Here is a 13,123-nt window from a genome sequence, read left to right as displayed (position 1 = left end):
GGTCCTGGAGAGTTCAGATCCAACAGACCTGGTTCTAACGTTCAGGTGCCTCTATAGGCCTTTATTACCCGGATCAGGCGTGTTAAATTAGGTTAGGAGCTGAGGTCTACAGGGTGGTAGACCTCCAGGACCAGGATTGGGTCATTTCTGAAAACAGTAATAAATTTGAATGGAATATTGCTAGATTGAAAAAAATGTTTGTGAAGTTCATGGTATCACAAGTTGTTCAATGACTTTGTGTCTGAAGAATGGAGTTAGTAACACTTCCCTGTGTGAGGCTTGTTCAGAGGCAGTGAATTGTCTGAACTGCTTCCCCAATAGAGGTGGAGACACATAGGCTAGAAAAACGGAGGCGAAAATTTGGTAGCAAAGTTCGTAAACGCAACTTAACTCTGTTTTACTGAATAGAATTGCGAGGTTTAAGTGCTAATACAGTGATGTTTTTCTAGTAAAATAGGCTGTAAAGAGCAGCCTGCTTTCAGCTTCAGTGTTTAGTGTTAGCAGCGCTGCTCAGCTTCCCTGCATTTCTGCTCAGTACTCAGTGTGTTATTTTGAAGGAAATGACTGTTTTATTGCTCATAGACAGAACGTTATACGCAGCATGGACTGAGCAATTTTACAGTATGACATAGGGCTGCAACAATGATTAATCTGACCGTCGAATAATCTACTGACTATCGGAACGAATAATGAATAATGAACGATCAATTACCAAATAACTCTCATGTAGCTATCAGCTTTTAAAGTTAGCTTGAGGCTGTTTTATGCATTTTCTAACTAACAATGAAGATAATAAAGACGTTTTAATGAACTTTCTTGTTAAAATAAAAAAGATAAATAAACCAAAATTTAAAGCCAAAGAGTTTAGTGTGAAATGCTCCCACACTTTTGAGGATTTTGTTCTTGTAGCTGCCATCGCACTTTTGTCAACTCTCCAGTAAGCGGCGATGTCAAAACATTTCCAAGTGAGCTTGAGAAAGACGTGTAATGGCATCACCAACTAATCAACTATTGATTAACTAACTATTAAATTAGTTGCCAAATAATATTGTCGTCGATTTCAGTCAACTAGGTCGAATAATCGTTGCAGCCCTACTCGGATGTGATTCCTGTTGTTACTGAGCTACAGACACTGATGTTGACTCAGATGAGGAGCAAATCTACAGCTGTACGGAAGTGATTTTCTGATGTGGAACAAAATCCGCTTTTCTCCACTGCAGAGCTGCTCATTGCAAAGCACCTTTAAATAATACAGCATAGCTAGCTAATGCACTTTATTTAACACCAGCTGGACTTTAATTTGATTGCACCCATTTACACTAATAACTACTTAATACTAAGTAGGTTACTCAGTACGTTACCAGGCTCAGCAAGTACTAAAAAGTATGTACTTGTGCTAAGTCTGGAAAAAATGGAATTGGTGCATCCCTAGTTAGAACAGACAAAGTAAGCCCGTGTTTTAAAATGTACTATCAAAAATTATGAATTCAATTTTGTATTCAACATTTTACACACTGTGTTGCTCTAAATCCAAGTAAACAGGACTAACAGGACTTTTAGGCTATGTTTACACAGCAGGTAAAAGTGGTCCAAATCTGATTTTCTCACCAAATCCAATTTTTTTTCTTTGGCTGTTCACATTATCTTTTAAATGTAATCTGTATGTGACATCAGTCTAAATAGATCAGCTCCTATACCGGCCCGCATGTGCAAAAGAACAATACTTCACGTCGCTCGTCCAGAGGGAAACAGCCATGACTGCCAATTCCGCTCTGGCTGTTCAGACTGAGTCGCACTGTCACAGATCAGATACGTATCGGATTTCAGTAACACATATGAAAGCGTCTCAAATTGGAACTGAAAATATCAGTTTGCTCTGTAAATGTAGCTTAGTAATCAAACATGATAATGATAAGGTGCTGCCATAATAATGTGTTGGAATACAGATTTTTCTAAGCATGTGTGGATGAATCAACAAATGAACGTGTGTGTGTGTGTGAGTGTGTGTGTGTGTGTGTGCATATATATATATATATATATATATATATATATATATATATATATATATATAGACATACATACATACATACATACATACGTGTGTGTATGTATATACATTATATGGGGAGATATATATATATATACATACACACACACACACACACACACAGATCAGGCGAATATGTAAATAATTGAACATCTTTTCACAGTAAGCGTTCATCTATGCTTTTCAAAATATATATTTTTCAATGCATGTCGCAATCGTAAAACGTAGCACTATAATTGTGGTATGATGGGGTACTTAGTTCAAATGGTCTAGCTCCACTCTCTGGAATCTATGTTTGGTTGAAACAGTAATTATATATTATGTACATGATTACATGTTATTACTTTGCCATTTACCTTGCTTTTGTTATCTCATAGAGGTCTGGGGAATCCTGAGAGCTGCTGGTATGCAGAGACTGGGTTTGCCTCAGCTGGAGCTTGTGTTCAGGCAGGAATCTAGAGAAGTAATTGAGGAGGGAATAAGAAGAGATCTAGGTCAGGCCAGGGAAACCATGGCATAAAATAGCAGCTTAAAGACTCCAGACAGAGCAATGTTTACATTGAAGTTTTCCTGACAGACAGGCATTACATAACGACAAGCATACAGCTCCACTTGTCAACGTGGGCCGCTGGGTTTTTGTGTATGACAGAATTTTTTTGTGTATGACAGATATTTTCTTTTTCTGAGATTCGCTTGAATAGTCTACAATAATTAGGAAAGCTCAGGATATTTAATCACATTTTTTCAATCACCATTACAGTATTAATGTTATGGTGATTATTATTTATTAATGAAACCTGAAACACTACAAGGTAAACGATTACTGTCAAGTAAGAGGCATAAAACGCTTTTTCATGAGTAATCTTCCTCAGTCTCACAACCCTGACCAGGTTGCTAAGACTGTGCTAGTCTTAACAGCTGGTGCAGTGTAAACAAATTTCTTTCTGCTGCAAGTAGGTGGCTGAGCAGCCAGCACGCTGCCCTTTATTCTCGAAAAATAAAGGAAAAGCATGCTAACTCTAGCTACCAATCCAAGGCGGCAGGAAAAGTTTTGGACTGAACTTGGTGATAAAAACGATATTACTGCCCCAAATTAGAGCTCTAGAACAGACAGAGTCTCAACAGTTAGACCCCTTTACACTGCCGAAAAATCACCACCACTTTGACAGGGAAGAACTGTTGGAGTGGCGTTAAAGGGGGCTAAACATACATTTCTTTGCAGGAAGCTGTTATGCACTGTTACTGTGTGCTACTGGTGACTCGCTCACATTAGCTTTGCAAAGAAAACCTTTCTTGTTCTATTTCTATTCCATTTTCTAACATTTAATCAAATTTGATCAAATATTCATTGCAAACCTGATGTTTATCAAAGTGTCGTCTTTGGTTAAAAGAGCCGGGTTGGCCTAAATAATGATTTCTCATTTCTAAGCTATTGTTAAAAATGTTATAAAAACAAACCGTTTTAGCCCAAAGGAGGTTAAAACAGCTTGAAAGCTTTGACCGACGACATCACAACATGGGAATAAAATGTGTGGTGTACTAACTTTATTCCCAGGGTTTGTCTTTTTCTTGCAATGTTGCTTGCAGCTTAGGCAAATAAACATCGCTGTTGTCTGAAGAAAACCTTGTATCTCCATTTTTGTCATTTTTCAGTTTTGACATAATTTAAAAACGCCCGTTACCCTTTACATTGTATGGAAATAAATGGCCAACAATGACTTGGAAAACATTCTGGTTGCACTGACTTGCATTAAAAGTAAAGTAGGTTTTGCTCTTCTCCTGTAAAAGTACCATTTTGTAGATAAAAGGTTTTCTTCTGACAACAACAATATCCTAAAGGCGTGCTCCGACAGAACGCTCCCAACTGCGGTGTCATTCAAATCAACAAAGAAAAAAGTCTCAAACCTCTTTGAAAACCTGTCCCCAAACTTTTGACAGACAGAATATAATCATTTTGGCTATGTTTACACTGCAGGTAAAAGTGGCCCAAATCTGATCTTTTAATCCCTCTTGTGTGTCTGTGTGTCAGTGTGAACAGCAAAAAACCCACTGAATCTGACATTTTCAATTCCGATTTGAGACGCTTTCACATGTGGTGCTGAAATCCGATCCGTATCCAATCTGCGGCAATGCCACTCCGTCTGAACGGCCAGATCAGAATTCATGCGACTTTTGCGTCAAACCAACTCGACATTCGTCATCATTTCACGCTGCTGAGACTCATAAACATTTAGGCTGATGCTTCTGTACCAAAAATTAGAAGAGACTCATCGCAGCCGCTCCGTGTTTGAAGAGGATTCGCGGCCGGAGGAGCCCGAGGCCGCAGCGTCAGAGAACAGTTTAAAGAACCCGAGGATACGAACCAAAAAGTGGCCGAGTACCGAGCCCTTTTTGTGACGAACTCGAACACACTGTGGGTGATGAACCCAGCTGTCAACCACTGAACTTCATAATCGCTCCTGTGATGCTGGCGAGGACGAAACCATGAGCAACTAGTTTTCACTAGTCTTCATGATTGTTTACCTCTGGATGAGCCACGGGAAGTATTGGTCTTTTGCGCATGATGTCGCATACAGATCACATTTAAAAGATGGTGTGAACAGCTAAACAAAAACAATCGGATTTGGGGAGAAAATCAGATTTGGGCCACTTTTACCTGCTGTGTAAACGTAGCCTGTGTCATATAGTGACCATTTTGCTTTTGCATTTTTCTGGCACTTTCAGCTACACAAGCAAAAAAAAAGCAATGACACTCAACAGTGAAACACAAAATGTTCCTTTCACACTTAACAAATGAACACCCACATGACTTTTTTTTAATTATTATTTTCTTTCTCCTAAACCACAGCGTTTTGTGACGGTGCTCTTTCCCAAAGTCGAAAATATGAACAGCAAGCAGTCTGAGCGATGCACACTGTAACCGCAATGATTATTACAAGTTAAAGAAGCTAAAATGAGTCACATTTTTGTACAATTCTGTGCCAAAAGCAGTCCATAAAACAGAGAAAAGTCTTTTTTTTCTCGCTTCCCTCAGACGGCATATACGCTGCCTCCATAGCGCTGGGAGGCCTAATTGCAGGTTGTGCAATGGACTCCGGCCAATTAGCTGTTCAAGAGCAAAGATTATCCCCGATGCTTACCGAGGCGCTATTATTTTTTGCAGTGGTGCAGAACTGAGGGCACTGCCATGAGCCCGAGACTCAGAGCTCGAGAATGAACATCAAAGATCTTAGTAGGAGACAGTAAATACGGTGGGATGTATAGTAGCATCAGGATAAAGGAAAAACAACAGTGCTCACATACTTGTTTTCTCATTTCATCATGTTACATGCTTGGAGTTCTGCACATCAGCTAAGCTCCCCATTCCTCATCCACAGCCTTTCATCCCACAACCCACAGGTTCCATATACATACCACAGAAATCATGGTTGATGGCAAGCGCGCTACATTGTCTTAGCGACTCAGCTGATTCCTCCTCGACAACACCAGGCAATTTCGCAAAAAGAACCAAATTCGTTTTCTTGGCCTGACTGAAATGGAAACTTTCGTGGTGGCAGAAAGCAGCAAAGCTCAGTGACGAGCTAGCAACCAGTTTAGCATAGAGCCCCACAATATGTTTGCAATACACAGCGGACCTGGAGAGCTCATCTACTTAGAAACAAAGCAGGCCATAAAGTCACCAGTGTAAAAGCCAACTCCTCTAAGTTACATGCAGATGGCCAACTTTAGACTCCTCAGTCTGCTGGGTGGTACCGCCGACACCCCTTTTTCTTTTTTCCGTTCCATGTGTGGGCTCCAGATTAATGCTGAGAAAAATCACATACTCTGATTTATTCACAGAGAACACCACCCACGTCCAACAACCTGAGTAACCTGCTCTCTAACCTCTGCTCATGTGGAAATACTGCGCGAAAAACAGACAATGTCCAATTTAGAGAATTTTTCTCTTAGTCCAAGACAGTATAACTATCCTTGCTCTCTCTGAGTGAGTATTATGATCCTCCTTCTTCACTCTAGTCAATGCAGCTGTTCGTAATCAGCGTTCTCCTCCAAGCGTGTTGAGCTGTTCGGTGATGCTGCATCATTAGCCATTAAAAAGCTGTGGTTACAGCATCACTGCACTGGCTGCCTGACACTTCAGAATCGACCATAAAATTTCACTGCCAGCCTTTTTACATCTCTCAGTGGTTTAGCACCTTCATACAGTTCTGATATTTGGTTTAGGTGCTGATAGATGACGTTCCAAAATAAGCTCTGAGATCATCTAGTGCTGCTCCTCCATATTTCACATATGAAACTTAAAGGTTGTGCTTTGCCCCAAAGATCTGGACCACAATAACTATAAACATGCATTAGACTCCTCCTATGAATCTTCATTAAAAAACAGTTAAAAACATATTTTTTTACTTTAGCATTTAACTCGCTATTTATTACTTCAATAGCTTTTACTAGAATATTAATATTGCTTTTACTTTCTTGTTAGTTGCATTTTTATTGTACTTTTATTTATGCTTTCATCTCGTGCTTTTTAACTGTAATTATTATGAATATATTCCTTTTTGGCTATTTATTATTTATTTAATTTTTGATATTTTTCCTCTTCTTCCTCTGTTGTTTTTACTTTGTATTGGGAAGCACTTTGAGCTGCGTCTTTAATGTTTCAAGGTGTTACATAAATAAGCATTATTATTATTTATTTATTTTTAATTAATACTGTTATTAAGCATGTGTTATCCTTCACCTTCCCAGCTTGGTAATAATTTCTCATTTCTGCTGTTGATATTTTGTGTTCAGTGATACGCAAGACGGAAGATTCAATCTTGATTTGTTATGTGCATTCAGAATACAGGGCGTTAAAAATATAATAAAACATAATAAAAGTCACAGCAGAATATTCTTACATATAAAAATATAAACAGAGAGTACACATCAGTAGTTTAACCAAAGTTTCACCAACTCAGTCCAAGCCAGAGATATGGGTTTACTTTTTTTTTAACGCTAAAGCAGAGGTCACTAATAGGTTGACCGTGCTGCGAGTCTGGACGTAGACGTTGTCCTACATGGACCTGGACCTATAACCAATAAACTATGGAGATTTCAAGTTCGACAGGCTGCTCCTATTTTGATCGGCATAGCTTTTATAGCCTGTACGGTAGCTTTAGCACCCCGGGAGACCAACATGCGTTGTACATATCACACATGACGCTACTCAGCCAATGAGATTGTGCATTACAATGAGCACTGAAGCTCGAGTGAGTGACGGAGAAGTCGGAGAAGGAAGTTACTTCACATGTTGTGATCTAAAAAGAGAAAACTGACAGTAAATACAGTTGAAATATGACTGAATTGTACTTTATTTGATTTGACATTCAGTTGTTGACTGTATAAGATGCTGATATACCTACTCGGCTACTTCAGTTTACAGTATATGGCCCTGAATCATAAAGCAAATTAGACATTATGATGTTCTGGACCTTTGCTTGAGGAAATTTTCTGTAACTAGACTTTACTGAATTTTAATTAAAGACCTCTGCACTAAAGTATTAAACAATGAGATGACACCCCCCCTCACCCTTCAATGGGGTTTATAGTACTGCATATCAGTGCTAAGCAATCCAAAGTGTTGTTGAAAATTTACCACCATATGTTCCGACACCTGCTTACGTGGTTTCTGACACAGCATGACACGCTGCCATCTACAACGATGAACAACGGCATATCACATAGCTAAATCAGTAAAGCAGACACTTTAAATTAGTTAATGTTTTGTATAGATAACAATGTCATACGGTAAAAGAAACCACAGAGGCAAGCTTGCTATTCTGAACTGGAACATTCCACACAGCGCTTTTACTGAATGATTAACCTCAAGTTCTCCTCCCAACCTGAGAAGACTAAACATCAACAGCCACCCCTCAACAGCCCCATCTGATAGAAGCCCCGGAGCAGAGTTACTGGATGGATAACCTAGCCAAGAGATGTGGACAGGAGAACCGGCCTGAGGAACGCTAGGCTAAAGAGATGACAAGAAGGTGCTTATGGAGAGTCGTGAGCGATGGAGCTGCTTCGCAAGCTCAGAGGAAAATTTCATTTCAAGGCCCATTTTGAAAATTACATGAGGAGCTTTTGACTAGGCAATAAAAGCTGCGCCGTGTCCACCGGCAGAGAGGGGTACTTAAAGAGAATGCCACCAATTAGCTTATTTATAAATCAACAGCAATTTCAGTGATGACTTTACCTCACGTTTGATTAAATGTGAAAGGATGGTGGGGCAAAAGAGGGAGGGGGAAAAAAAAATCAAAGTCAAAAATCATTTGATCTAATTTCCTTTATTGGCAATAATCACAGGCGGTTTCTCTTTCCCGGGCTAATGAAAAATGCCATTGATCTTGAGGTTGGCCAACGCAATAGCTCAGAAAGTGAGAGAGCTGGACACGAGTCAGGCTCGGTCTCTGGAACGAGACCTGCAGTTGGGCAGAGTTGCAAACTGGGCTAACAAAAAAAAGAAAAAACAACTCTCAGGGTGACTCAACGCTCCACGCCTGCTGAACGAAAGAGAGCGATCGTGTGGGGATTTAATGTGGTCGAGGGCGACGTTGAGACTGTACCATCGCCATCATTAATCTCATCATAACAGGATTCTGTAGGGTGGCTTGACAGAGGTCTAACATTACGGGCACGGGGGACCTGAAGAGAGGCCTCCGAGAAGTGGCCGGAGAAGGTCATTACTGCACATTAACATCCACATTCATCAGTTCGAAGTGACCTCGAAGTCAGAACAGCAAGACTCCCTCCACCCAGCCTGGCCTGGGAACATCGCCTTCGCTGTGGTGCGACATCAGGAAGCGTACCTCTAAGGCTCTGTGGAGAACGAACTTCAATGACAAAGACTGACAGTGAAGTAAAACTACAGGTCACTGCAGTCAGAATGGAACTAAGTGGCTTTGGGGGAGGCTGTAGACCTCTTTAACGCCGATGACACCAACCTCGGCATCAGGTTGTAGATGCTGGAATGACGTTACGTAATATGCATATGGCCTCCCAAATCTGACATGGAACAAGCAGATTTTGACACAATTGCATAAGCCACTACATCTGTCAATTTGCGACTCTCGTCATGCTGAAAACTTCTAATGGAACCTGAACTTTGCGACACGGGCACAGCAGAGGTTTAAAACTATTACGCAAATTAATAAACAGATGTGCCTTAAAAATATGACACACGACACAATCGCTTTCCATCCTTCTATCTGATGGACAGGATTTGGACTTTAGACACAACACTAAACAGACATAGCACAAGCACTCAGTCAGGGCGCATTTCCACTCTGGGCACAAGTCACTCCCATTGCACATAGTGTAAGTGCTATTACATCACTTTCTATCAATGCTCCTATTTTGTGCAGGGATGTCACAATTTCCCAATTAAACATTCTTTAAAAAAAAAATCAATAAATCTTCTGATCTTTACAAACCAGTAATAATTAGTAGTGATGATGATGCATAATTTAGATTATAAAATGTATAGTTCCAGTTAGGGCTGAAACGATTATACGAGTAACAAAAAATTCTTTGCCTCCAAGCTTCGTTAAATTCCTGTCACCAAAGTCCATCTATTTTAAATGTCTCTGCTATCGTATCACTCCCACTTTGTACTACTGTGCAGCTCCCGTATCGTTGTTTTACATGGACTGTTATAACTGACGCACTTTTCAAAGATTTATAAGGCGGGGCGATTTATTTTGCTCTGTGTGGCAATGGCGGAAAATAAAGATGTAGGTGTGCGTAAAAGGCCGAAAATGTCTAAAGTGTGGGAACATTTTACGCTGCACAAGGTGGACAATGAAATGCTGCAGCATCTGAACCGAAAGCATACTCATGTGAACTGCGCTTACCCAAGTGGACTTGGAGCCTCTACAGCGTATGTTCACGATTACTAACTGATATGAACACCAGCGCTTGGCAGAACGTAACTTACAGTATTTATGATCATTTGTAGCCCGTGTTATGAGTCGATAGTGACTAGGCATAATAAGTAGCAAGACGGCAAATGCACCAAGATCTCACTCATGTCATTTATCTCTCCCCATCCCCCCCCCCACCCCCCCTGCACACACACACACACACACACACACACACGCCTTGCCCGTACATAAGGAAGTAATAATAAATGCAACAGATGGACAAATTCACTTATGACTACATTCACTACCCCCGTTTCCCTTTTTTTATTCAGCTAATACTAAGGACAAACAGGCTAACCTGTTTGTGAAGCTGTATTTCATAGTTTTTTTTCATGTACATCATAAAAGTTCCACAGAAAGGTTGAATAAATGGGCTTAGTTCTGGAGCCAATAAGCCAAAGGTTTTAAGCTTTGATCTAAAAGTGCTGAGTTTGAATAAAAACCTTTTGTGAGGAATAACAGCCAGTTGCTTTCTCATTTTAAGAGGTCTTTCATGTCATAACACACTATCAATATAGTAGTTTAAAAACACGAAACTGTGATTTATCCGATTTCTCGATTAATCAATGAAAAAAAACTGACAGAATACTCGATTCCAAAAATATTTGATAGTTGCAGCCCTAGTTCCCGTCCTAAAATCTGACTGGCTGAGCTGCGTTCGAGGCCAGTGTCAAATCCACAATATACGGCTACTATGACCACCTCACAACAGCTGAACTGTGCATCACTGCACCACAGCACTAAAAACTCATTGTGCTGTTAATGGAATGATCTTTAACTCTCATGCTGCTTGGATGGACCACCACGTATACTGATTAAGACCTTGCTTTTCGTTGAAACTGAGGAGCTGACAACTTATGTTCTTAACTAGAACCGGGCTGGTCAGCTAGCTCGCAGGCTAAAACAACCAACAGCCTAAACACCTCCATCATTAATATCACAGGCTTGAATTAATCATACTTACAGTATGCTTCACTGTAAAACAGCAGTATAAAAAGCCTAAAAAGGTCACGTGAATCTTTTACACGCTTCAAATGTTCGTGCTTCAGTCAGTAGTACTGTCAAACCCAGGCTGAATCCCAATGGCTCTGTTCTCCCTAAATAGCGTGCTAGCCAGGAAGGTTGAGTAATTCTACCCTCTATAGACAAATAGCGCATCATTTATCGAGTATGGATGTGTCTGAGATCCAAATGACTATTTCTTAGCTGTATTTGCTCTGTTGGGCTGCAGGCTCCAGTATTTAAGTTCCTACGTAGTGCACTATGTAGGGAGCAGGGGGCCGTTTGAGATTTAGCCCCAGTGTGAGAAGAGGGGCTTGGTGCTAAATAAGACTCGTGGTGGTAATTTGGTGACCAAAAAGCACTTATAAAGCAAAGGCTTTTGCATTAAACTGTGCTGTGTTATCATATGTTCATTCTTATATGACAAAAATGTAAAAACTCCGCAATATCCGCAGTATACAGCGATGGGTGACCGAATGCTCTACTCATTCAGTGGTCAATGGTTGCTTGGCAAAGACATTATACTCTACAGGAGCATTTTTGCTGGAATACTTGTTTATTTCGATTATTATTATTAATAATAATGACTTAAATTCATTTCTAAAAAGTTGTGTATTTTATCATATTTTATGTTGGCTGCTGTTTTATAAAAGCAATAAACCACTTTAGGTCTGTGCATTACTGCAATTGTATCACAGGAATGAAGTTTTAGGTAAGAACATTTATCCCGTGATGAAATCGCAGTAACACACAGCCTCTCGTGGCTTATTGCTTTATTCTACTGGGCTCTCTTATAGTAAGAAACAACAGCTTGATGGACACACATGGCCACTTGGTGTTCTTATTTCTTTTAATGAAGCCTCCCTGATGCTTCCCCGTGTATCTTTTTACAATAAAGTAAGGCTCTGTAGGCTTTCCTATTGTTTAAAGTCTCTTTTTATGGTTTGGTCTTTTTAAAAATCTGATTACTTCATTCACTGTCAAAACAATATGTACATTACTAATATAGTCGCTGTGCAAAGAAAACCCTGCATCTCCATTTTTGTTGATTTTTATTTTTCTACATCATGTCAACACACAGCTGTTCTTCACGTGGTGTGAAAATGTCATAATGAATGGATTAACAGAAATGATCTAAAATCACTTGTAGTCATTATTTTGGAGACACTTGTTTTTTATCCTTGACAGTGACAATATACTATAATAGTGAGAGACCTGGTGAGTATACAGCACTGTGCCAGAGTCAGAGACCATTTCATTCATTATTTCAAGTTTGTTTATTCAATTTTCTGTCAAAAATAGCCATTAAGTACAAGTAATTCATTTTTCAGGAGATACGTATGAGAAGGTTAGATAGAGATGCATCCTCTTGCATTAGGAGAAAGTGAAGTGAAAAAAAAACAGGAATTTCCAAAACTGGAAATCAAAAAATTATTTAAAGTTAGAGACAAAATAGGACTCCTAACAACCACCTGGAAGACCTGGTAGACACCAAAAGTGCCCCCATCAGATAAACCGCACTTAAAACTTTCATCTTTGAGAGAGAGGAGAAAATCGAGCAGCTTCAGATCTGAAAACATCTACAGGTGTTTCTGTCCATCCTTCTACACTGAGAAGACAACCCAGCACTATGGGTCTGAAAATGGGATTTTAGATGTAGTTGATGAGGCCTTTTTTTTCGCTGACACTGAAAAACAAATTCTACTTAATGGCTGTTCTGACTGTAAATCAAGTAAATGTGATAGTGTATGACTCTTGCACAGTACTGTATGGTAGAAATGAAGGGATGAGCTCCACAGTGGTAAACCATTGGAAGCTTGGGCAAATCATTCGACCTGACCGTTTGAAAACTCGCAGTACGAAGCCTCCAGCGAATGTGGAATACAGAATGCCCGAGGAACGCCTTTCAACATGGTTCGATATTCCAGCTCATCGGGCACAAACAAAGGAACAACTCTGCAAGTTACAAAAGATTCATGAGTTGTTACTGTTGTTTTGTAAATACCTGTTTGTCATGATTATATCATTCTGAAAACCATGGCTACTCGCCACTCGCTTAGGACAAATCTCTCAAGCTGATGTTTTTTTTTTTTGCTCCTTATCCTTGCTT

General features: G+C 39.8%; 1 protein-coding gene across 3 annotated transcripts in view; it reads right to left on the bottom strand.

Annotated features, from left to right (window-relative positions):
• gtdc1 (glycosyltransferase-like domain containing 1) overlaps positions 1–13,123 on the bottom strand; it is a 75,100-nt gene that overhangs the window by 26,880 nt on the left and 35,097 nt on the right. For all 3 annotated transcript variants that reach the window (XM_017715521.2, XM_017715519.2, XM_037539658.1), the window contains one exon: positions 2,404–2,502. In XM_017715521.2, coding sequence (XP_017571010.1) covers positions 2,404–2,502 — 99 coding nt within the window. The remainder of the gene's footprint in view (positions 1–2,403; positions 2,503–13,123) is intronic.

Source organism: Pygocentrus nattereri, chromosome 6 (assembly GCF_015220715.1).
Source record: "Pygocentrus nattereri isolate fPygNat1 chromosome 6, fPygNat1.pri, whole genome shotgun sequence".
NCBI lineage: Eukaryota > Metazoa > Chordata > Actinopteri > Characiformes > Serrasalmidae > Pygocentrus > Pygocentrus nattereri.
The sequence above is the reverse complement of the archived record's forward strand: the minus strand, read 5'-3'. Positions and strand labels throughout refer to the sequence as shown.